The sequence below is a fragment of the Oncorhynchus mykiss genome, chromosome 8 (genome assembly GCF_057628025.1).
Source record: "Oncorhynchus mykiss isolate SJ-2025 chromosome 8, ASM5762802v1, whole genome shotgun sequence".
Classification (NCBI taxonomy): Eukaryota; Metazoa; Chordata; class Actinopteri; order Salmoniformes; family Salmonidae; genus Oncorhynchus; species Oncorhynchus mykiss.
In genome coordinates this window covers 79,410,288-79,437,500 of record NC_143029.1, presented here as the reverse complement: position 1 = coordinate 79,437,500, position 27,213 = coordinate 79,410,288, and the positions used below count along the sequence as shown (strand labels likewise).

Sequence of the window (27,213 nt, the reverse complement as noted above, 5' to 3'; positions counted from 1 at the left end):
ATTGACACAGCCTCTGCGTCCCAAATTGACACAGCCTCTGCGTCCCAAATTGACACAGCCTCTGCGTCCCAAATTGACACAGCCTCTGCGTCCCAAATTGACACAGCCTCTGCGTCCCAAATTGACACAGCCTCTGCGTCCCAAATTGACACAGCCTCTGCGTCCCAAATTGACACAGCCTCTGCGTCCCAAATTGGTGAGGGGTTATGTGTTCACACCTCCACCTGCCCCAGCCAACCTCCTCCTCCCCAGACCTCAGCAACCTTTGCGCATAGGAAGCAATATTTAAGAGGAAATAAGAACACAAGACCAGGAGGGAACAGACAGGAAAGATAGAACATGACAACCCCAACCAATGGTCAGTCACGTAAACATTAAGGAACATGGCACAAAAGACCACAACAGCTACAAACTCCAACGAAAAGAACATCAGGGTCCTTCTTAATTTTTTACAACTCCCAACAATTCCTAGTCACGTCCAACGATTCATAGTCACTTAGTCACTTCCAACGATTCATAGTCACTTCCAACGATTCATAGTCACTTCCAACGATTCATAGTCACTTCCAACGATTCATAGTCACTTCCAACGATTCATAGTCACTTCCAACGATTCATAGTCACTTCCAACGATTCATAGTCACTTCCAACGATTCATAGTCACTTCCAACGATTCATAGTCACTTCCAACGATTCATAGTCACTTCCAACGATTCATAGTCACTTCCAACGAAACAGAATTTCACTAATTTCAATCATTTAACCTTGTAGTGTTCAGCGATCTTCAACAGCTGTTCTTTAGTACCTAATTCTAACAGTTCCTCTGATGAAAGCGAATGAACTTGTCTACATGAGACACCATAGTCATAAGTAAATAATCTTGCTCAACCCCTCTGCTGAGCACATCAGACCACAACCAGAGAAATGACAATCACCTTCAGCACCACAGAAGAGATGAGATACGGAGCTTCCCCAAAACCTACAATAACTCAACCCTAGTCTTTGTGCAGATTTGCGGTGGGTATTTACGCACTGTAGCCCGCTGGCAAGGAAATAGAACTCCCCAGCATGCTGGCAAATTCCACCAAGCCATGGATGTGCCCCCGAGACAACTGCTCAGTCCACAGACACCACACAAAAATAACAAACATTTAACCATGCCCAACATGTCCAAAATTGAAACACGTCGCTAAGCCTATCAGGGGAAAAGGCTATAGCTCCAGGTAGCAAGTTCCACTACCCTACACAAATCTCCTACCGAGGTACACAGCCGATTTACTCACCTCCTCAGACTGATGTCCCAACAGAAAGTAGAACAAACGTTTCCAGGCTAGGCAGGGCCTGGAAACTAACCATTATACTCTCTCCAACGCAGCACACAATCCAAACAAAGGCAACCAATACTGGGCCTATTAAACTCAACCACAATATGCAACCAAACACGTACCTCCACAGTCTCCCAAACCAATAGTTCAAATATCCCGGACGAGCCCCCACTTGTCACTAACCGGCTCAAAGCCCGTAACAAAGGGAGACAACGTGGAGATAAGGAGTAACAAAATATATATTTATTTAACTAAAGCAACTAAGGAAAATATACAATGATGTGTGTAATCAGTAGTGTAAGTGAGTTTTGCGTGCATGAATGTGATAATGCAGGGTGTTGAAAGGTGCCAAAGCAAACAAACAAACAAACAAACAAACAAACAAACAAACAAACAAACAAACAAACAAACAAACAAACAAACAAACAAACAAACAAACAAACAAACAAACAAACAAACAAACAAACAAACAAACAAACAAACAAACAAAAGGCCACCAAGAACCACAACACAATCTACAAAGGTGTCTGCATGGAGAGAGTCTCTTCCATGCATGTGGAAGAGGTCTATTTATCCTGGGAGACACCTGGCCCAGGTGTTTCCCATGAAGCTGACGACCCTCCAAACTCCGCCCACCGGCATCCTAATAAGGAAACAAGAACAAAGACAGACTACAGCAGACAGAGTGGGAGGGTCGTCACAATATACAGTATCTCTTTAGCACTATGTAAAGTATCTCTTTAACACTATATACAGTATCTCTTTAGCACTATATACAGTATCTCTTTTACTTGAAGCTCCTTCTTACAAAGTATTATATTATAAAATGTTAAATTGCCTTAGAAACATTCATATAGCTCCGACTTATCAAACATATCAGCTGCTGTCTGTTTCTCTGGGAGCAAAAACAATTTCCTTTTCTCTATACTGTATGCTTATTAGAAACGGCAAATAGAAATCAATTTCAGGCACAGAATCCATACATCTCCATTGTGCAAAAAATCCAATCTCGTCAAGCTACTTCATATATGTTCATCTTCTCTCTCTCTCTCTCACACACACACAGAGTTCTGTCCCTCTGTTTCTGTGGACTGTTACCATGGCAGCCAGCTTAACTCCTCCTCAGCTGCAGAATACGTTCTATCCATCAGGGTAAAGCCGGCCTAACTCTCACCATAGCAACCTGCCTCCCTCTCTCCCTCCTCCCTCTCTCCATCACTGGGCCAGGTCTTGCTATGCTGATTCGGTTCTACTCTAGAGAGAAAGAGCAGCTGAAGAAACCACACCATCATCCCCCCTCAAATCACTGACAGACAGAAAAGCACTCTGGCTTTCCTCCCTCCGCGGCGAACTTCACACTTCAGTGAGTAACAGCCACACAGCAGCCAGCCTACCGCTGAGCTGCAAGGTGAAGTGCCTGAGCAGAACCCACAACAATACCTTGTCTAAAAACAAGTGTATTACTGTAGTCTTTCAACCATACACGGCGCCATACTCTGTTAGTTGTGAAGGGTTGCGTTACTTTGTGGAGCTGTGTAAGGGGGTTGAATTCATATTCAACATTGGTTTACATTTTTGCACTTTCGAAGAGGTGATTACTGGTGTGTTACTGCCACTCCAAACCAGAACCAATTCTATTTCCATGACCAATACTGGCCTCTGGCTGCATTCTGAACCAGGATGAAGCCTTCGGTTCCAGTTCCATGGATCTATAATAAACCCAGATGTACAGAACCAGGATGGAGCCTTCGGTTCCAGTTCCATGGATCTATAATAAACCCAGATGTACAGAACCAGGATGGAGCCTTCAGTTCCAGTTCCATGGATCTATAATAAACCCAGATGTACAGAACCAGGATGGAGCCTTCAGTTCCAGTTCCATGGATCTATAATAAACCCAGATGTACAGAACCAGTTGCACCACTGATTTTCCTTTGAATGCTATTGAATTCTATGAGGACACTCAAGAAGGTTGTCTGTCCCTTTAAAAGCAGCGAGCCGAGTAGCCTTCACTCCTTAACTCCTTGGCTGTCAGCAGGATATAATGATAGACTCTATCGTAATGAAACACCACAAGGCTATGGTTATCTAATAGCAATGACAGGTAGGGGTAATGTGGAGATATGCGTCAGTAGGTAGCAGGTGTTATAATACTATAATCAGCCCCTCTACGGCTGCATGCAGGAAATTAGACCTGTCTGGACAAGTCTGACCAAATCAAACCGCTCCACTGTAAATCCATGCCAATTACAGAAGTAGTCTATAACTATAGCCCAGGGTTGTTCCTGGGGAGGTCACACGGTCACGGAGAATCCATAGTCCTAGCCATAACAATTAAGTGTACCAACCAAAACAAATATTAACATAGGCACTCCGTAAGAGTTAGAAATGTGACTGTTATTTGGGCCGCTATCTTCTTCGAGTCACAGAGCAACACTGCTAGAAGTGTTGACTGAAATAAATAAGGTAACACCTCTATATGTCCGTAAAATGGATATAGTATGTATAAGCTGGAAGTAGAGGCCTAAGTGTCGTTGTCCATTAGTTTACTCCAATTAGGGCAGGGGTGGTGGAGTTAGGGGGAAATAAGACAGTAAAATATGTAAAGAAAAATATATACCTACAAATACCCTTGAATGAGTAGGAATCTAAACTTTGACTGATACTGTATATATATTTATGACTCCCTCGCGAGCATTACATGCGAGAGCGTTGCAAAATAAATGTACACATGCATGTTATTAAATATTTTCATCTAAACTTCGTGCGTCAACAAGCATCTGCGTTACCAGGCGCTAAAATAGAACTTTGCTCAATTTTTGACGCGGTGATGCACTGCAAGTCCCGCCTCTCCTCATTGGTTTTTAGGAGCATATACCCACGTGGGTGATTGAAAGATGAACTGAGGTCCATAGTCCAGTCCAGATGGTGGTGGTAATGCACCTTAAAGTTGGTTGCTAACCACCATATGAAGTCCACAGAAGAAGAAGACTGAAGGAGGAGAGATGACTTAAAACTAATTAGGTTTCCCCTTTTATCTGTGGATTAGTTGGTCGGAGTAGAGAACACACGATTTTGTGTGAAAATGGGTTGAAATTCTTCAAAGATTCAGAAAAAAAGGACCTTGTGCATTTTAGGTTAAAAAAACAACCCAATGTTTATATCCCAGGACAAATTTGCTAGCAACAGTAAGCTAGCTAGCTAAATGGCCATGAATGTTTCATGTGTTTCGACCTGTCCCCAAATGAATATAGTTGGTTCAGAGTTTCTTTTGATATTTCAACTTGCGTGTCCTGATCGCTTCTGGTGTGGATGAACAAAATAAACATGCGCTCAATGGTGCACGAAGACATACGTGCATTCCCAGTCTAGTCAGCATGTTAGAACTGTAAGACATATCAAGACGTGCTTTCATACAATAGCCTAAATGTGATGATTGACTGAGTCCGTGCTGACAAACCCTCACTACTCACCAGTGTGTTAAAAAATATTTCTGTTCTTGAATGCCACATACTTCCATAGCGTTTTCAGTGTTGCAGGGTTAAAATGAGATGTGTTCTCTGTTCCCCTGTCTCATTTAAGATCCATAAGACCAGACATATGAAGACATGATGCTTTGATGAAGGTGAAGATTGAGTATGTGCTGACGTGTGTTCACCGTTTATCAGTGCCTTACAGATCTTGTTAAACACCTATCACTGCAAAATAGACAGGCAGATGGTCATCAACACCACGTCACCACTCACTGCAGCCAGCGCTGACCAACACAACTCGCTGTTACAGCTGTCAGTCAGCAGAGAAGGAGAAAGAGGGAGGGAGGTGGAGAATGAGGGAGATAAAGAGAGAGATAGGTAGATACAGTAGAGGCACGTACATCCATTTAGACAAACTGACAAACCTACATAAATATCTCAACAAACATGATACAGATGGACAGACACATGAACTAACATACAGTATATCTGTAGTGTGTTACTTACCCACCGCCTCAGACAGGTTGGGCAGGGATGTGAGCACCAGCAGTGGCAGCAGCAGACAAGGGGGGTACAAGCAGAGTCCGTACCCAGGACGAGTCGCCCTGGACTGGGCTACGATTCCACCTGGCCTTGGGGGAACCATGGTACCTCCTGTGATAGGGGATGGAGGTGGGGATGGGGGGGGGACTTCCCTCAGAAGGGCGTGGCACTCTGAGTAAACAAACAAATATGTTCAAATACATGAGGGAGAAAACATAGTTGTGAAGAACAATTAACAAAGCCGATGATGAAAGCAGACTAGGTCAGTTGAATGAAAAACCCTTTAGAGGTCAAGCAAGCATCTGCATGTGTATACAGCACAGGAGGCTGGTGTCACCTTAATTGGGGAGGACAGGCTCATGGTAATGGCTGGTGCGGAATTGGTGGAATGGTATCAAATACATCAAACACATGGTTTCCATGTGTCTGATGCCATTCCAAATAGTATAGTTCTGTATGTTACTATCCCAGTACAGACACATTCAGCCACTTCAGCCACTGCTGTAATAGCCTTCCTACTAGAAGGGGTTTCCTCCACTGGCCACATAAACAGAGAAGCTGCACACACCAGGGGAGGCTGCTGAGGGGAGGACGGCTCATAGTAATGTCTGGAACGGAGTAAAGTCCTCCCCAATGAAGATGCCACCAACCTCCTGTGGTACACACGTTCATAAAACCTCTGTGCTCCTAGTAGGGAAACACTCAGTCAAAGAGGATACTAAAGCAGGTGGTGTGTTTGGACTGTCCGGGCACCATGCAATATTCAATAAGAGTCCATTATGTTAGATGGTAAACCCCCCTATAATAGATGTCCTGTGGGTAATCCTGGTCCAGCCAGGGGGATTGGGCCTGACTCCTCTGAGCTGGGGTGTTTCAGGCCTGACATGAGAAATTCAGCCGAGCTCTGCAGAAGCTCCCTGTACAGGAGTCAATAACCTCTGGTCACATCTATCCCTCCCCTGTTCCTTATCTGCACGATAGCATACACACATTTTTTCCTGTTCAGAACTGATGGAACACACACAGAGAGACATACAGAGAGACACAGCGAGACATACATAGAGAGACACACAGAGAGACAGACACAGCGAGACATACATAGGGAGACACACAGAGAGAGACACACACAGAGAGAGACACACAGAGAGAGACACACAGAGAGACAGACACATACAGATGATTAGAGGAACAAACACAAGCGTACACCTACCCACCCACCCACACATCCTACACTTCCCACAGTTTTCCACATCCAGTGAAAGGGTTGACTGTGATGCTAATACAGAGACTTCCTACCATTCTGGAGGAGTGTTCCATATGAATATGTATATGGAATTGTCCAGCTCTTATCAGACTGACGGGCTAATGACACATTGAAAGGAATTAGCGTCTGGCTCTATAACCCTGTTTGAGCTCTAAATATAACTAGTCTATAAACGTATCTGTCCATCTGACATATATTTCATGAAGCACTACTTCCCTCTTTCTCTTATCAAGGCTCTGAGAGCACTTCCTAATAGATATGGAATAGAAAAGCTTTCAGGATTTACTTTTCAATTCAATAACCTAATAGCTGCAACCTAATCAGAGCTCATTCAAGTACCATTCCAGCAGCGCAATGAATTCTCCTCTTAAAGAAACTCAATTTATTGGCGAGCATCATCAGCATGATGCAGGGGATGATGAGGAGCAGATATATGCTTCATGTCCTCATCAATGTGGGTCCTGTGTTGAACTGCCTGACTGGCAGAAACTGGGCTGATTCTGCACGGTAAAAGGGTTAGAGACATTTCTGATGAAATAAATTCATTTTGGAATTACTTCTTTCCCACTATTGCGAATTGGTCCTGATCTAATTACATCTTGAGTGGTCTGTCACTCTAATCAAGCCCCTGTTCTGGTCTACCCTTCTCTCGTCTCATACCCGTCTCCTCCGATATCCCTTCACCCTTCTAACTTTCTGTCTCATGTCTCGCTGCCCCCTGTCTCTATGTCTCCTGTCCCTCTGTCCCCGATCTCTCTGCCTCCTGTTTCTCTGTCCTCCATCTGCTCAGTATCTCTGTCTCCTTACTGTCTGTACCGTGTCTCTCTGTCTCCTTACTGTCTGTACCTTGTCTCTCTGTCTCCTTACTGTCTGTACATTGTCTCTCTGTCTCCTAACTGTCTGTACCTTGTCTCTCTGTCCCCAGTATCTGTCTCCTGTCTCTCTGTCCCCTGTCTCTATGTCCCCTGTCTCTATGTCCCCCTGTCCTATCTCTTTCTCCTGTCTTTCATCTACTTGTCTCCATGTTCCCTGTATATACAGTGCCTTGCGAAAGTATTCGGCCCCCTTGAACTTTGCGACCTTTTGCCACATTTCAGGCTTCAAACATAAAGATATAAAACTGTATTTTTTTGTGAACAATCAACAACAAGTGGGACACAATCATGAAGTGGAACGACATTTATTGGATATTTCAAACTTTTTTAACAAATCAAAAACTGAAAAATTGGGCGTGCAAAATTATTCAGCCCCTTTACTTTCAGTGCAGCAAACTCTCTCCAGAAGTTCAGTGAGGATCTCTGAATGATCCAATGTTGACCTAAATGACTAATGATGATAAATTCAATCCACCTGTGTGTAATCAAGTCTCTGTATAAATGCACCTGCACTGTGATAGTCTCAGAGGTCCGTTAAAAGCGCAGAGAGCATCATGAAGAACAAGGAACACACCAGGCAGGTCCGAGATACTGTTGTGAAGAAGTTTAAAGCCGGATTTGGATACAAAAAGATTTCCCAAGCTTTAAACATCCCAAGGAGCACTGTGCAAGCGATAATATTGAAATGGAAGGAGTATCAGACCACTGCAAATCTACCAAGACCTGGCCGTCCCTCTAAACTTTCAGCTCATACAAGGAGAAGACTGATCAGAGATGCAGCCAAGAGGCCCATGATCACTCTGGATGAACTGCAGAGATCTACAGCTGAGGTGGGAGACTCTGTCCATAGGACAACAAACTTTAAACAACACTTTTTATGGATATCTTTAAGAAATGGCTTTCTTCTTGCCACTCTTCCATAAAGGCCAGATTTGTGCAATATACATGTTCTCTGATTTATGACCTTACTAATTTTGTATTTTTTTTTCTGAAAAAAAAATACAAAATTAGTAAGGTCATAAATCAGAGAACATGTATATTGCACAAATCTGGCCTTTATGGAAGAGTGGCAAGAAGAAAGCCATTTCTTAAAGATATCCATAAAAAGTGTTGTTTAAAGTTTGCCACAAGCCACCTGGGAGACACACCAAACATGTGGAAGAAGGTGCTGATAGGGCTGAAAAAAAAATACAAAATTAGTAAGGTCATAAATCAGAGAACATGTATATTGCACAAATCTGGCCTTTATGGAAGAGTGGCAAGAAGAAAGCCATTTCTTAAAGATATCCATAAAAAGTGTTGTTTAAAGTTTGCCACAAGCCACCTGGGAGACACACCAAACATGTGGAAGAAGGTGCTCTGGTCAGATGAAACCAAAATTGAACTTTTTGGCAACAATGCAAAGCGTTATGTTTGGCGTAAAAGCAACACAGCTCATCACCCTGAACACACCATCCCCACTGTCAAACATGGTGGTGGCAGCATCATGGTTTGGGCCTGCTTTTCTTCAGCAGGGACAGGGAAGATGGTTAAAATGTATGGGAAGATGGATGGAGCCAAATACAGGACCATTCTGGAAGAAAACCTGATGGAGTCTGCAAAAGACCTGAGACTGGGATGGAGATTTGTCTTCCAACAAGACAATGATCCAAAACATAAAGCAAAATCTACAATGGAATGGTTCAAAAATAAACATATCCAGGTGTTAGAATGGCCAAGTCAAAGTCCAGACCTGAATCCAATCGAGAATCTGTGGAAAGAACTGAAAACTGCTGTTCACAAATGCTCTCCATCCAACCTCACTGAGCTTGAGCTGTTTTGCAAGGAGGAATGGGAAAAAAATTCAGTCTCTCGATGTGCAAAACTGATAGAGACATACCCCAAGCGACTTACAGCTGTAATCGCAGCAAAAGGTGGCGCTACAAAGTATTAACTTAAGGGGGCTGAATAATTTTGCACGCCCAATTTTTCAGTTTTTGATTTGTTAAAAAAGTTTGAAATATCCAATAAATGTTGTTCCACTTCATGATTGTGTCCCACTTGTTGTTGATTCTTCACAAAAAAATACAGTTTTATATCTTTATGTTTAAGCCTGAAATGTGGCAAAAGGTCGCAAAGTTCAAGGGGGCCGAATACTTTCGCAAGGCACTGTATCTTGTCTGTCTCTCTGTCCTCCCAGTATCTCTGTCCCCTGTCTCTCTGTCCCCTGTTTCTCTGTCCTCCATCTCCCCTGTTTCTCTGTCTCCTTGTCTCCCTGTCCCCTGTATATCTGTCTCTCTGTCTACATGTCCCCTGTCCCATCTCTATATCTGTCTCATCTCACCACATCTCATCATCCCCAGCTCCGCCTTCCCTGTCTCCTGTCTCTCCATCTTGTAGTTAACCTGCTATCTAAACCTGCGATCCTTCCCTGTCCCCTGTCTCTCCATCTTGTAGTTAACCTGCTATCTAAACCTGCGATCCTTCCCTGTCCCCTGTCTCTCCATCTTGTAATTAACCTGCTATCTAAACCTGCGATCCTTCCCTGTCCCCTGTCTCTCCATCTTGTAGTTAACCTGCTATCTAAACCTGCGATCCTTCCCTGTCCCCTGTCTCTCCATCTTGTAATTAACCTGCTATCTAAACCTGTGATCCTTCCCTGTCCCCTGTCTTTCCCTCTCTCTCCGTTTACCTTCCCCGTGTCTCCGTCCCCCTCTCTTCCTCTCTCTTGTATTTAACCTGCTATCTAAACCTGCAATCCTTCCCTGTCCCCTGTCTCTCCATCTTGTAGTTAACCTGCTATCTGAACCTGTGATTCTTCCCTGTCCCCTGTCTCTACATCTTGTAGTTAACCTGCTATCTAAACCTGCGATCCTTCCCTGTCCCCTGTCTCTCCATCTTGTAGTTAACCTGTGATCCTTCCCTGTCCCCTGTCTTTCCCTCTCTCTCCGTTTACCTTCCCCGTGTCTCCGTCCCCCTCTCTTCCTCTCTCTTGTATTTAACCTGCTATCTAAACCTGCGATCCTTCCCTGTCCCCTGTCTCTCCATCTTGTAATTAACCTGCTATCTAAACCTGCGATCCTTCCCTGTCCCCTGTCTCTCCATCTTGTAGTTAACCTGTGATCCTTCCCTGTCCCCTGTCTTTCCCTCTCTCTCCGTTTACCTTCCCCGTGTCTCCGTCCCCCTCTCTTCCTCTCTCTTGTATTTAACCTGCTATCTAAACCTGCGATCCTTCCCTGTCCCCTGTCTCTCCATCTTGTAATTAACCTGCTATCTAAACCTGCGATCCTTCCCTGTCCCCTGTCTCTCCATCTTGTAATTAACCTGCTATCTAAACCTGTGATCCTTCCCTGTCCCCTGTCTTGCCCTCTCTCTCTGTTTACCTTCCCCGTGTCTCCTTCCCCCTCTCTTCCTCTCTCTTGTATTTAACCTGCTATCTAAATCCTTGATCCTTCTCTCTCACCACGACCCGTTCCCCAGCTGCAACAGCTGCCCGACTGTGGTCCACTAACACAGTTAAACAAAGGGGCTTACAGTAAGTCTATCTGTGAATGGAGAAACAGCCCTAGCTACTGTACTGCAGGCCTTGCCAGGATCTGTCCTAACACTTGTTAATCCTCTAAAACCCATCTCTACTTCCACTGCATTGACCCTGTTGGCTGGCAGTCAGAATGGCATATTTGCTTCTGTGCTTTCATGCTCAACCCTGGCACACGTTCCTTTAAAGTATTTTGGCAATGATGCAATTTTCCACTTCCCCAGAGTCAGATAAACTTGTGGATACCATTTGTATGTCTCTGCGTGCAGTTTGAAGGAAGTTGCTAAGTTGTGCTAGCGCAATTGCTAACTAACATTAGTGCAATGACTGGAAGTCTATGGGTTTCTGCTCATGCTAGCAGATGCTTTCATGCTTTCTGCTCATGCTAGCAGATACCCATAGTACAATGACTGGAAGTCTAACACTAGTTAGAGGTAGTTTCACAAGCCAATGCTAACTTTCTCAATACTGGACACAGAGACATACAAATGTTATCCACAAGTTCATCTGATTCTAGGGAAGTGGATAAAGGGCCTCATCAGTATCCCTTTAACTTATTCTCCAGCCAAGTATGGAGATGTTACTGTCCTGTACCTACACACAGCACATACTACATCAGCAGTACCATGCATCAGGGCCATGTGTGTGTGTCCTTACCCCTGGGTGTTCCCTACAGCCCTGGCTGAGGCATCATGTTCTGCTCTGTGGAATTCTCAGTGTGACCATCCAGTGGACCTGCAACAACACAGGAAGGAGGAGATGCGTTAACAATACCTGAGGGTATGTGTGACCTCATAACGACACACACAGCCTAGCTGTGGGCCCCACACTGTTCAAGGTTAAGTTATTTTCAGTTTGTGAGATACCTCGTAAGGAATCTAACAGCAAATTAAGGGTCATTCATAGTAATGTCTCTATTATGATCCTAAGCATCACTTTCCTGTTCCACTGTTTTTATCACCCATCACCCTTTATCACCCTGTACACCACCTTTTCCTCTTACCCAGCATGCCTTGCACCAGAGTCGGGCTGAGGCAGTCTCTACGGGCCCTGTCTCCATGACAACAAAGCAGCCAGTGAGACGTGATATCACAGGCAGGATCTGTTTCTTTGGGTAGGGTTACAGCCATGCAGTAGCTGGGAGATAGCTAGCTACAACAGTTAGTAGCTACAGGAGAGCAACCAGGAGGAGTGTCTTCAGACCAATACAGGGGAACAGACTGATGAGGAGTGTTTTCAGACCAATACAGATGAACAGACTGATGAGGAGTGTCTTCTGACCAATACAGGGGAACAGACTGATGAGGAGTGTCTTCTGACCAATACAGGTGAACAGACTGATGAGGAGTGTCTTCTGACCAATACAGGGGAACAGACTGATGAGGAGTGTCTTCTGACCAATACAGGTGAACAGACTGATGAGGAGTGTCTTCTGACCAATACAGGGGAGCAGACTGATGAGGAGTGTCTTCAGACCAATACAGGGGAACAGACTGATGAGGAGTGTCTTCTGACCAATACAGGGGAACAGACTGATGAGGAGTGTCTTCTGACCAATACAGGTGAACAGACTGATGAGGAGTGTCTTCTGACCAATACAAGGGAACAGACTGATGAGGATTGTCTTCTGACCAATACAGGGGAACAGACTGATGAGGAGTGTCTTCTGACCAATACAGGGGAACAGACTGATGAGGAGTGTCTTCTGACCAATACAGGGGAACAGACTGATGAGGAGTGTCTTCTGACCAATACAGGGGAACAGACTGATGAGGAGTGTCTTCAGACACTAGTCATATACACATGCATGTATAGTTCCAATTTTCAGCCCAGAAAATGTGTGTTTTTGGGCTAGAGAGCTCCTGTGGTGTGGTATAGAGACGGAGCTGCAGTAAGGCCAGGGAGAGGCTTCTGGAGCATCTAGACCCTAGACCCTGTTGGCAAAGAGACAGTCATTCACACACGCACACACACACACACACACACACACACCAGATGGCAAAGCATCATGGGGTTCGACCGACACTCACTCTCTCTCTCTCTTACACACACACACACACACACACACACACACACACAGAGAGAGAGAAGCAGCCAAGGATGAGGCACGTCTTACCGCAGGCGGATGCTGCGTCGGCCTCGGTTACATTTTGTGCAGGGGAGCTGCTGTCTTTGTGTTCCTGTGATTCCCACTTTACAAGCCATCCAAGCCCTTCCTGACAAGACTACATAACCGAGCCATCAGTCTGCTAGCCGTCAGTCTGCTAGCCGTCAGTCTGCTAGCCGTCAGTCTCCTAGCCGTCAGTCTCCTAGCCGTCAGTCTGCTAGCCGTCAGTCTCCTAGCCGTCAGTCTGCTAGCCGTCAGTCTCCTAGCCGTCAGTCTCTTAACCGTCAGTCTCCTAGCCGTCAGTCTCCTAGCCGTCAGTCTCCTAGCCGTCAGTCTCCTAGCCGTCAGTCTCTTAACCGTCAGTCTCCTAGCAGTCAGTCTCCTAGCCGTCAGTCTCCTAGCCGTCAGTCTCTTAACCGCCAGTCTCCTAGCCTTCAGTCTCCTAGCCGTCAGTCTCCTAGCCGTCAGTCTCCTAGCCGTCAGTCTCCTAGCCGTCAGTCTCCTAGCAGTCAGTCTCTTAACCGTCAGTCTCCTAGCCGTCAGTCTCCTAGCCGTCAGTCTCCTAGCCGTCAGTCTCTTAACCGTCAGTCTCCTAGCCGTCAGTCTCTTAACCGTCAGTCTCCTAGCCGTCAGTCTCCTAGCCGTCAGTCTCCTAGCCGTCAGTCTCCTAGCAGTCAGTCTCCTAGCAGTCAGTCTCCTAGCAGTCAGGCTCCTAGCCGTCAGTCTCCTAGCCGTCAGTCTCCTAGCCGTCAGTCTCCTAGCCGTCAGTCTCCTAGCCGTCAGTCTCCTAGCCGTCAGTCTCCTAGCAGTCAGTCTCCTAGCAGTCAGTCTCCTAGCCGTCAGTCTCCTAGCCGTCAGTCTCCTAGCCGTCAGTCTCCTAGCAGGAGCACTGTTCACTCCGCTGCATACCAATAAAGTTACAGACAAGGGTCCCTTAACAAAACTGCAATATTAATGTTCCTGAGTTATATAGCAGTATTTACAAATTCCCAGTATTAGCTATTCCCACTAGAAATAACTTACTAGCCCTACATACAAGTACAGAACTGTATCAAACAGAATTAATACCAGTTCCTACAGGAAGGAATATTTGGGAATAAGGAACGTTATCAAGCTCAAACATTCCTAAACCAGAAGCCATCAAGAGATTACCCCATTTACTCATGTTAAGCTGCAAGCCAGGATGAGTGATCCTTAAATCACACTTCCGAGAATGAATATATTTAAAAAAATGTATTCCCTTCGAACCGTAGTGAGCTTACACTTGGCTTGTGGTTGATGTTGCATTTAGTGATCGTTCCTCTCTGGGGTTTGGAGAGGAGGAATGGGCACTGAAGGGCTTAGAAAGACTGTGTGTGTGTGTGTGTGTGTGTGTGTGTGTGTGTGTGTGTGCAGCCGTGTATGACATACGCTTTGTTTTCCATCAACTAATCTCAGTATTCAATTTCCTCTCGACCACTTAAGTCCCCATAGCAGGAGCCTAAAGACCTCCCTGCCTGAGTTTGAGCTCAGCAGTGGCTGTAGCTATCTGGACAAAAACTTGACTTTCTTGTCTGCATTCTCAAGATATACAGTACTCCTAGCACCTGCACCAGTCCCCTCATTGATCTGTGAAAGCATGTTTCATGCCCTTTAGCAAAGAAACTTACAGTCATGCACACATTTAACATATGGGTGGTCCCAGGAATCAAACCCACTATCCTGGCATTGCAAGCGCCATGCGCTACCAACTGAGCTACAGAGGACCTTGTCCTTATCCGACCTAAACATCCCACACGGACTGCACCAAAGGGTTTAACCAACCTGATTCACATTGGTGGTGAAGTGCAGCGTTGTGGTCACATTAATATCTCCAAAGCGCTGGTGTACTGTCCCATACAGTAAGCCTACTCAGCTAAAAGGGGTTTCAAGGACAGACACAGAGGAACTACTGGCATCTGCTCACTGACTGTACAGTACGTGCCCTCAGATGGAGCCAACAGATGGACTGGCTTTTAAAACGCAGGAAACATAGCACCAAATGTTATTAAAGTACATATAGGCCAGATTACAACATTTGTTGAGAAGGAAGGGAAGCATTTACTTACAGGCAACATGGCCTATGCAGAATAGTTAAAAACACAGTGTGGCTGTTCAATTGAATTGGCGGCCTTATGGTAGACTGTAGCATAATGCAGATTGGATAAAAATGACTTTCAAATCAAACGGATTTGTCCAGGAGATGAGGGTGACCCTGTGACCTTTGTTGCCATGGTAACCTAGGTTGTGCATCTCTTTTGTCTGTTGTAATTAAAGTGAAGAGGGAAGATGCTGTTAGGAGGAGAGATGCCATTATGACTGGGACAAGATATTGTACTCAACATGATCCCAAGGTAAGCAGCTGGTGCTTTTGAGGGCCAGGCTCAAGACGGGATTAGTCGGTCCTTGGTCAAAAAAATTATAATAAAACAAATACTTTTGTCTTTCTTTTTTTCAAAACACTGCGGCTTGCTTGACTCCTATTAGCCTTAGGTGGGCCACACAACAAACAGGACAGGGAATCATTGCTGTACTCAACATGCTCCCTTTCATATAGCTGACATGTTAATACTGGTAAAGAGTCTCTGATCATAACAAGCTGTATATGACAAGGATCATTATCACAGCCTTCACACACACACCGCAAACACACACACCCACACTAAAAGACATGCTCACTGACATAGAGATAATGCTTATTCCTAAGACTAAATGTCACTTGCACTGGGATAAACAGCTTCAACAGAGAGAAACAGGCAAATGTCCCCCACCAATAACCAGAGGAACACTTCAGATCTGTCAACATCCACATCCCTGCTGTCTCTATCATTAAAACAGGCCCTTGGTCTGTCTCTCTGTCTGTCTGTTCATCGGTTCATTAAGCAGCCTGATGGCTGAGACCTTGTCAACTCAATGCTCAATTAGCATATATGAGCCTGCCACAAACCTTTATCCATGGACGGCAGGTACATGTACACCTGTAGGGGCAGCAGGTACATGTACACCTGTAGGGGCAGCAGGTACATGTACACCAGTACGGGCGGCAGGTACATGTACACCTGTACGGACGGCAGGTACATGTACACCAGTACGGACGGCAGGCACATGTACACCTGTATGGACGGCAGGAACATGTACACCTGTATGGACGGCAGGTACATGTACACCTGTACGGGCGGCAGGTACATGTACACCTGTACGGACGGCAAGTACATGTACACCAGTACGGACGGCAGGTACATGTACACCTGTAGGGGCAGCAGGTACATGTACACCTGTATGGGCAGCAGGTACATGTACACCAGTACGGGCGGCAGGTACATGTACACCAGTACGGACGGCAGGCACATGTACACCTGTAGGGGCAGCAGGTACATGTACACCAGTACGGGCGGCAGGTACATGTACACCTGTACGGACGGCAGGTACATGTACACCAGTACGGACGGCAGGCACATGTACACCTGTATGGACGGCAGGCACATGTACACCTGTATGGACGGCAGGTACATGTACACCTGTACGGGCGGCAGGTACATGTACACCAGTACGGGCGGCAGGTACATGTACACCTGTACGGACGGCAGGTACATGTACACCAGTACGGACGGCAGGTACATGTACACCTGTACGGACGGCAGGTACATGTACACCAGTACGGACGGCAGGCACATGTACACCTGTACGGGCGGCAGGTACATGTACACCTGTACGGACGGCAGGTACATGTACACCTGTACGGGCGGTAGGTACATGTACACCTGTACAGACGGCAGGTACATGTACACCAGTACGGACGGCAGGCACATGTACACCTGTACGGGCGGCAGGTACATGTACACCTGTACGGACGGCAGGCACATGTACACCTGTACGGGCGGTAGGTACATGTACACCAGTACAGACGGCAGGTACATGTACACCAGTACGGACGGCAGGCACATGTACACCTGTACGGGCGGCAGGCACATGTACACCTGTACGGGCAGCAGGGACATGTACACCTGTAAGGGCGGCAGGTACATGTACACCTGTACGGGCGGCAGGAACATGTACACCTGTACGGGCGGCAGGTACATGTACACCTGTACGGACGGCAGGTACATGTACACCTGTACGGACGGCAGGTACATGTACACCTGTACGGACGGCAGGTACATGTACACCTGTACGGGCGGCAGGTACATGTACACCTGTACGGGCGGCAGGTACATGTACACCTGTACAGACTGCAGGTACATGTACACCTGTATGGGCGGCAGGTACATGTACACCTGTACAGACTGCAGGTACATGTACACCTGTATGGGCGGCAGGTACATGTACACCTGTACAGACTGCAGGTACATGTACACCTGTATGGGCGGCAGGTACATGTACACCTGTATGGGCGGCAGGTACATGTACACCTGTACGGGCGGTAGGTACATGTACACCTGTACAGACTGCAGGTACATGTACACCTGTACGGGCGGCAGGTACATGTACACCTGTACGGGCGGCAGGTACATGTACACCTGTACAGACTGCAGGTACATGTACACCTGTATGGGCGGCAGGTACATGTACACCTGTACAGACTGCAGGTACATGTACACCTGTATGGGCGGCAGGTACATGTACACCTGTACAGACTGCAGGTACATGTACACCTGTATGGGCGGCAGGTACATGTACACCTGTATGGGCGGTAGGTACATGTACACCTGTACGGACGGCAGGTACATGTACACCTGTACAGACTGCAGGTACATGTACACCTGTATGGGCGGCAGGTACATGTACACCTGTATGGGCGGCAGGTACATGTACACCTGTATGAGCGGCAGGTACATGTACACCTGTATGGGCGGCAGATAACCTAACGGTTAGAGCGTTGGGCCAGTAGCTGAAAGGTTGCTGGTTTGAACACCCTAGCCGACAAGGGGGGAAATGTGTTGATGTGCCCTTGAGCAAGGCACTTAACCCTAATTTGCTCCAGGGGTGCAGTAATACTATGGCTCACCTTGTGAAACAACACATTTTACTGCACTTATCTGGTTTATGTGACAATAAAACCTACTGCCAGAAACCTCCATCCAAACTGGATGCAGTAGCTACAGTACAAACTGTATGTTCTATCTACATCAATGTACATGCATCAATATTATGTCTATATACAGTGTTGTAATGATGTGCAAATAGTTAAAGTACAAAAGGGAAAATAAATAAACATGGGCCGTATTTACAATGCTGTTTGTTCCTCACTGGTTGCCCTTTTCTTGTGGTCACAAATCTTGCTGCTGTGATGGCACACTGTGGTATTTCAACCAGTAGATATGGAAGTTTATCAAAACTGGGTTGGTTTTTTAATTCTTTGTGGGTCTGTAATCTAAGGGAAATATGTGTCTCTAATATGGTCATACATTCTCCTCTCTCTCAGCCCTCCTCTCCTCTCTCTCAGCCCTCCTCTCCTCTCTCTCAGCCCTCCTCTCCTCCCTGAGCAAATGAACGATTAAAAGCCAATCAAGCGAGCTTCATAGTGAAACCTGAGACGCTGCTGCCTGACGGGAGCAACAGCAGCCAATTAGTGAAACAGCTTCTGGAGGAGGAGAAGAAAGAGAGATAGAAGTTCCCTGACAACAGAGACAACCTTCGTCGTCGTCATCATCATTTACTTTCATGTCATTAGTAAGACATCTCTAGCTCTTCAGGAAGAGGAAAACCCATTCATCAGACAGGCACTGCCATACCGTTCAGCTGACGGGATGTCCTGTGATGTGCTTGAAACAATAATAATAATCCATCTATCTATTGATAAAGTGATGCCTGGAATACGTATTCTCAATGTACTGTATGTAAGCTGTAAGTAAGCATATCGTCAATACATATTTTATATGCAATGTGTTGGCAGCAGCCTAATTCATTCATTAGTGTTTTTGGCCTCTGCTGTTGGGATCCTGCAGGCTAAATTTAGATTCTTCTAATTGTAAAACCTTAGTCATCGCCTTTCTGTGTAATCATTCATCGGGATAACATTTGTATTTGTATCCAGTTCTATCCCTCCTGAGTACACACACTGGCATGGTGACACTAGGCTAGGCCTGGTCACATGACCCCTGTCCTCTCCTCTGAGATCTAATTACCTCTGGCGCTGCTGGCTACATGGCCTCGCAAAAATAAAGAACCACACTGATGCCAATGTAGCCTGGTCCCAGACCTGTTTGTGCTTTTGCAAATTATGTTGCTATCATTGCTAAAGCAGAAACAGACTGGCACCCAGGCTAACATAGTTTTTCTCTCTGGAGAAACACCCCCCCCCCAACAAAAAAAACCAGCAACCTTTAATCCTCAGTAGAGGAGGGCAAGAAATGTATGTGCTGCTAAACCTTTTTCATGTCTGCCAACAGATATGATAAACATATTACAATAATACAATGACGAATATGAGTATTCTAACATTATCAAGATGAATTCTAATTCCAACTCCACACAGAGAATACATGCATGGGACTGTCTTCCAGTGAAGCCATCTTGAACAATTCTACTGGTAACAAGCCATTCATTGCATTGGCTCCTGATGGAGATGAGATTTGTGACGCCAAATGAGTTTCGCCTTGAGGGACTATAAAGATGTGAATGGAATTGAAAGCCAAAGTAATGGAGTAGAAAAACAGAGATTGTCCTCCATGGTGCTGTCATGCCTGTCACTAAGAGGGATATGGAGAAAGTGTTTGTGTGTGCCCTTGTGGCTGTGCAAGTTTGTGTTTGTGCGCGTCTGTGCTGTGTGTGAGTTGGCGTGTGTTTGTCCTGGGGGCCATTTGCGCGTGCGTGTGTTCGTGTCCGTGAGGGCTTGTGTGTGTCTGTGACAAGTTAGACAACAGACTGACAAATTCCCCCCCCCCCCCCCCCCCCATCTTCACAATAGCCAGACGTCTCATCCAGCCGGGTGCGTACCAACTAATCTACCACCAGACTGAATAATGGGATGTTATCACACTGTTATGATACAACATGTCAGAAACACAGCCAACCATCCATCACCTTTTTTTTACAGCTAATTTCATCCCTTTGAGGCCTAGATTTGAACACAGTGTCTTGATGAGTGAGAAAGCTACATACCCTTGGTCTCTCAGACACACACATCACACTCCCCCGCCATTCCTGTAGTCCCCAAATGGCCCCTATCCCTCTGACCTTCTGGAGTCGTGAGAGATGATGCTATGCAAATAGAGTCATAATTGAAATCTGCCCAGCAGGCAAGTGCACAGATAGGGTGTACCTGTGCCGAGCACCTGCCCCCCCACTCGCCAAGTGTACAGATAGGGTGTACCTGTGCCGAGCACCTGCCCCCCCACTCGCCAAGTGTACAGATAGGGTGTACCTGTGCCGAGCACCTGCCCCCCCACTCGCCAAGTGTACAGATAGGGTGTACCTGTGCCGAGCACCTGCCCCCCCACTCGCCAAGTGTACAGATAGGGTGTACCTGTGCCGAGCACCTGCCCCCCCACTCGCCAAGTGTACAGATAGGGTGTACCTGTGCCGAGCACCTGCCCCCCCACTCGCCAAGTGTACAGATAGGGTGTACCTGTGCCGAGCACCTGCCCCCCCACTCGCCAAGTGTACAGATAGGGTGTACCTGTGCCGAGCACCTGCCCCCCCACTCGCCAAGTGTACAGATAGGGTGTACCTGTGCCGAGCACCTGCCCCTCCACTCGCCAAGTGTACAGATAGGGTGTACCTGTGCCGAGCACCTGCCCCCTCACTCGCCAAGTGTACAGATAGGGTGTACCTGTGCCGAGCACCTGCCCCCCCACTCGCCAAGTGTACAGATAGGGTGTACCTGTGCCGAGCACCTGCCCCCCCACTCGCCAAGTGTACAGATAGGGTGTACCTGTGCCGAGCACCTGCCCCCCCACTCGCCAAGTGTACAGATAGGGTGTACCTGTGCCGAGCACCTGCCCCCCCACTCGCCAAGTGTACAGATAGGGTGTACCTGTGCCGAGCACCTGCCCCCCCACTCGCCAAGTGTACAGATAGGGTGTACCTGTGCCGAGCACCTGCCCCCCCACTCGCCAAGTGTACAGATAGGGTGTACCTGTGCCGAGCACCTGCCCCCCCACTCGCCAAGTGTACAGATAGGGTGTACCTGTGCCGAGCACCTGCCCCCCCACTCGCCAAGTGTACAGATAGGGTGTACCTGTGCCGAGCACCTGCCCCCCCACTCGCCAAGTGTACAGATAGGGTGTACCTGTGCCGAGCACCTGCCCCCCCACTCGCCAAGTGTACAGATAGGGTGTACCTGTGCCGAGCACCTGCCCCCCCACTCGCCAAGTGTACAGATAGGGTGTACCTGTGCCGAGCACCTGCCCCCCCACTCGCCAAGTGCCCTTTGAGTCGTGGTTTAAGTGTTTTTGTTGTTGTTCTGAACCCACTACACCCAAGTCATCGTGTTTTTGTTGTTGTTCTGAACCCACTACACCCAAGTCATCGTGTTTTTGTTGTTGTTCTGAACCCACTACACCCAAGTCATCGTGTTTTTGTTGTTGTTCTGAACCCACTACACCCAAGTCATCGTGATGACGTTAAGTTTACATTTTGAGCACCTGCTCCCTGAAAGGTCTGTGTACGGTCCACTGCCCAGCCCAACAGGGATATGAAATAATAACGTACAGGCAGACAGCAGTAGCCATAGCCCATAGCCCATAGCTGATACAGTTAAGGTCAAAGCATTAACATGGACAGTCATTAATGTCTGGATACACTGATTCATGTTCTCTTTCTCGCCAGCCATCCAGGAGACATGAATGACTTTACTAGCCTTACTCGAGCCAAAAAGGGATTCTCAATCACAAAGACAATTTAATTTTTCTTTGTACAACGAAAATAACCTTGTTCTATAGCCCAAACCCATGCTCTTGTCCAAAACCTTCTTTACCCAAAACTAAACACACATTCTACAACTAAACATTCCAGACCATTCCACAACTTGCCTACCTCAGCCTTCATTCCAGGTCTGATGAGCCAGTTTGCCAGTTTCTATCATGTCAGCCATCTTGTCACTCAATCTCCCCCATCGTTTATAGCTGCTGTCACTCAGGGACATAACAGCAACAGCAGCTCAGCCAGACTCTTTGCTACTTCAACTTCAGAGGGTTTCCTATTGGGCTGCAAATCAACATATTAACATCTACTTTGCCTTGTCATCTACAGAGCTAGAACGAAGATCTGAGAACAGGAAGAGAATAATGCACAAAAAATGACATAATGCAGCCTAATGGACTAAATGTATTGGAGAGGAGATGGGGAGACGGGGGAGATGGAGAGACAGTAGAATGGAGAGAGGGAGAGATGGGACAGAGGAAGAGGAGAAGGAGGGAAGAGACAAAAGGAGAGAGAGGAAATGGAAGAGAAAAAGAGGAGAGGAGAGAGGAAAAGAACAGGAGAGCACAGAAAGGAGAGGAGACAGGAGAAAAAGAGGTAGAAAGCAGACAGAAAGGTAGACAGGAGAGAGAGAAATAGGAGAGAGGTAGAGGAGTGAAAGAAATAGGAGAAAAATAGGTAGAAAGCAGACAAAGGTAGACAGGAGAGAGAGGAGAGAGAGAAATAGGAGGTAGAGGAGTGTAAGAAATAGGAGAGAGAGGTAGAGGAGAAGTAGAGCGAAGAAGTGTGAATTTTTCATTCGTGCTGACACATCACAATCTCTGATTCATATAGAGAAAGGCATCAGTCAAACCACAACCCATATCACAGCTTTAACTCAATATTATTATTATTTTATATATATCTATTATATACAGTACCAGACCAAAGTTTGGACAAGGGTTTGTCTTTATTTTTTACAATAGCGAAGATATGAAAACTATGAAATAACACATATGGAATCATGTAGTAACCAAAAAAGTATTAAACAAATCTAAATATATTTTAGATTTGAGATTCTTCAAAGTAGCCACCCTTTGCTTTGATGACAGCTTTGCACACTCTTGACATTCTCTCAACCTGCTTCATGAGGTAGTCACCTGGAATGCATTTCCATACTTTGAAGAACACAAAATAAATGTTGATTTGTTTAACACTTTTTGGGTTACTACATGATTCCATGTGTTATTTCACAGTTTTGATATCTTCACTATAAATCTACAATGTAGAAAATAGTCAAAATAAAGAAAAACTTTTGAATCAGTAGGTGTGTCCAAACTTTTGACTGGTACTGTGATTCTCCTCTCATCTATCAAGCCGGTCCTGTGGAGATGTGGAAAAAGATATGCCAGTAAATGCTACATCCACGTTTGGGATGGAAGTACAGATCACAGGAGGTTGGTGGTACTTTAATTGGGGAGGACAGGCTCGTGGTATGGGTTTCTATGCGTTTGATGCCATTCCATTTACTCTGTTCCAGACATTACTATGAGCCGTCCTCCTCTCAGCAGCCTCCACTGGTACAGATGTTCTGAGTATGCAAATGACTAGCTCTTCCGCTCTTTACTCTAGGGATATCAGACGGTCGTTGGTTTCACCTGGAAACAAATCTACAAACTCACATGGCAGTGGTCAATGTGGTACGCTTACCAGGGGCAGGATCGCTCAATCTTGAAAGCTGCAAGGAGAGTCCTCTGGATGATCCTCTAGATAAACTGCACAACAGACAAGTATCCTTCTAATATAGTCTCTTGACTCACGTCCCCTCACATTGGTGCCGCTGAGATGCACAAGGCCCAGGGTTGCAGATAACCAGGGCATTGGCTAACAGGACTCTTACTGACCAGCAACAGCCCACGGGACTGAAAGACAACATGGACAGGAAGAACATAAATAGAACCGTTTGTTCTGCTGTGTTTGAATCAATACTGCCTGCCAGCATCTGGGAAAACACAGCAGCAAGGTCTGAAATCAAAGCTTTCCCACAGGGCTCACTCGTCGCGTCAACGTTGGCATGCTTTTGATGCTAATCTGAAGGAGCAGCTGATGTAGAAATGAACAAAAGATTGAAGCCTGTTGTGAAGACAACTGATTGAGAGAAAACTAAAATTGGAAATTGATTTTTTTCTTTTGATTCAAATCCAATTCTGCCTGCTTGGTATAGTGTGTTGCTTCTCAGGTTTCTTGCACAGGATTGGTGAATATGTTATACTGTCTGAGGTCTACCGTGAACCAGACCCAAGTTCTTCAGACCCAGTCCAAGACCCAGGCCTACACAGAAACACTGGTTTCACCAGCTGTGCGTAGCAGTCGACCCTGTATCTGTCTGAGTAGTTTCCCACTGGATACCCGTCGGTTGAATCATGGTTGTTTCCAAATCATTTCAATTAAATTATGTTGAACGACGTGGAAGAGATGTTGTGAATTGACGTCTGTGCCCAGTGGGTTAACTTCATGTGGCTGAGAATAGTCTTAATCTATCTTTGGGGGAAGAGATAATGGATTGAAAAGAAGGCCCTACTCTAGCTGGTCATAATGGTCTCATTAGCCAGGTATAAATGTTTAGTAAATATCTATCCGTTTTAAAGGAACTGATAAACTCATTAAATATGAATGGGTGCATGGGTGTGATTTGAAGCAATTAGGGATGTGGCAATTGTTTGGAATGAACACCAGCCTGCCTACACATGATGCCTCCCAGGGGATGGAGAGAGCATCTGTGTTGAGAGCAATACACAAACAAAACTATTAGGCCTCAGCTCGGATCTGATCTATTCAAACTGCTGCCAAAAGGCCTGTCTGTATGGTGAAATAATTACTTAATACAACAAGAAAAACATTGTGGTTAATGAATGTATTAAACGTGTGCTTGGTTTTGTCTAAGCAAACAAACCCTGAGAAAATGTGTCAAGGTAAATCAAAACCAGCAAAGCATTTATGTAGCCTAGATGGTTCCTGAAAGTGTGCTCGCATTTAATTGGATTTTATAGGGTTTTAAATGCGTCAACACATAATATTAACAAATGGGTAAAACATAATGAATATTTAATGTTTTTTGCAACAATTCCAAATGGAGAAGCAGGTTCCTAATAGACGAAGCGACCCAATGGTCTGTAGAGTAATCTCTAAACGGTCCATCCGCCTCGCCACCTGGTGTCATGACATCGCCGGATTTATGGCAATTGGATGGTCAACGCTCGATAAAGGCCTATAGCCCACAGTGGAGAAAAACCCGTACCTATAATATAGGCTCAAATTTGTTAATAACAATAAAATAAAGAATACATAAAATTGGTCACTCTTCCATGATGACCGACGCAACAAACTAAAGAGGAACAAAGGGGCGACATGTCGCTACTTGTCAGCTAGAGAGGGGTCGCTCATGAAGACTCTGTGATGAGGCGAGAAGCTGGGTGGCAAGAAGGCTGGGTACCGCAAAAGACAACCGGCATATTATATTATTCTCAATCAGAAAACCCAAGCTCACCCAGTTGCATTCAAAGTCACAAGTAGCCAAAAACACCACCAAACAAGGGTGTTCGAAAGAGATATCAAAATGTACCCATAACTTATGTCTAATATAGAACAGCAGCTGAGCACATAAGGCACAGCCAAACAGCCTACCGGGCCACACCGGTCGAGGTGTGAATTAACGATTAGGGCGCGGTGCTCAATAATAAATAAAGAAAACGTATTAATTACTTGTGCATATTGCAAAACAACCTATTTTTTTAAAAATATATTTATATTTACCTTAATAGGGAAAGTGAGTGTTCCGTCTTCTTTTTGGTCTGATAAATTCATGTGGATGGACTTTCAACTGGCAGTTTCCCTTGAACCCCGGACAGAAATAATAATCCCATTTGACAGCTGAGCTCCTCAGAAAGGTTTTACTTTTCGGCAGGGAACGCAAGCTTTCCTCTCGCCTCCTCAGAAGCCCTAAAGGACCGCTACTCTGCGCTCGTGTGTCGGGGGACCATCTCCGGTCCGGTAGCTTTAAACACTGCTGGTTGATGTCAACGATACTCCCCAATACATTTTCTCCCTCCCTCTATCTATCCTTTCCCTCTTCCTCCTCTCTCTCGCTCGCTCTCTCACACACGATTAGGTCCCTCCCATGACGCCCTCCCATGACGTCACGCGGTCAAGATCTCCAATAGCAACCGCATCCCTAGTCTTCCGAACCTTTTCTGTCATCTCAGTACTAACTGGTACTAAAGAGACGGCTGCTGTTACTGGGGTATCATGTCTACTGTAGCACTTAAGTCAAAATGGGCTCTACTTGTCATGGACTAGATATGGATAAGAACAAGGGAGATATTCAGAACTTATTATCAGACTCATTATTCACAACTTATCAGAATCATTAGGGTTACATATGAGTAGCGTACATTTAAATATCCTCCCCACTGCACATCATCCCCAGGTCGTTGTTTGCTAAAGTAGATCCTGTTGAACTATGAAAGATGCAGAGAACAACTGTTTTGATGGAATTGGATTTCCAGAATCAGACATCTCACACTCAAACTTATGAACACAGGCTGTCACACTCACCATATCAAAATACACATTTCAAATGTCAAGGACCTTCCCCCAACCTGAAATAGAGAAGAGGTACACTACTTGACCAAAGGTATGTGGAGACTTGTTCATCGAACATCTCATTCCAAAATCATGGGCATTAATATGGAGTTGGTCCCCTGTTTGCTGCTATAACAGCCTCCACTCTTCTGTGAAGGCTTTCCACTAGATGTTGGAACATTGCTGCGGGACTTGCTTCCATTCAGCCACAAGAGCATTAGTGAGATCGGGCAATGATGTTGGGCGATTAGGCCTGGCTCGCAGTCGGCGTTCCAATTCATCTCAAAGGTGTTCGATGGGGTTGAGGTCGGGGCTTTGTGCAGGCCAGTCAACTGATCTCAACAAACCATTTCTGTATGGACCTCGCTTTGTGCACGGGGGCATTGTCATGCTAAGTGGGAAAAGGCCTTCCTCAAACTGTTGCTACAAAGTTGGAAGCATAGAATCATCTATAATGTCATTGTATGCTCTAGCATTAAGATTTCCCTTCACTGGAACTAAGAGGCCTAGCCGAACCATGAAAAACAGCCCAGACCATTATTCCTCCTCCACCAAACTTTACAGTTGGCACAATGCATTGGGACAGGCAGAGATTGCTGGCAGGCGCCA

At 45.9% G+C, this 27,213-nt stretch overlaps 1 protein-coding gene across 8 annotated transcripts in view; it reads right to left on the bottom strand.

The window, feature by feature from the left end:
* The window catches only part of LOC110530680 (receptor-type tyrosine-protein phosphatase S), a 145,857-nt gene extending 119,732 nt beyond the window's left edge, over positions 1-26,125 (bottom strand). For 6 of the 8 annotated variants that reach the window (XM_036986330.2, XM_090182711.1, XM_036986333.2 and 3 more), the window contains exons 1-3: positions 25,777-26,125; positions 11,655-11,732; positions 5,306-5,512 (exon numbers count right to left, since the gene is read on the bottom strand). In XM_036986330.2, coding sequence (XP_036842225.1) covers positions 5,306-5,444 — 139 coding nt within the window. In that variant the 5' untranslated portion in view covers positions 5,445-5,512; positions 11,655-11,732; positions 25,777-26,125. Of the gene's footprint in view, positions 1-5,305; positions 5,513-11,654; positions 11,733-22,098; positions 22,270-23,673; positions 23,886-25,776 lie in introns of all 8 variants that reach the window. The other 2 variants (XM_090182710.1, XM_090182712.1) reach the window with 1 other exon arrangement.
* Between the last annotated feature and the right edge of the window lie 1,088 nt (positions 26,126-27,213).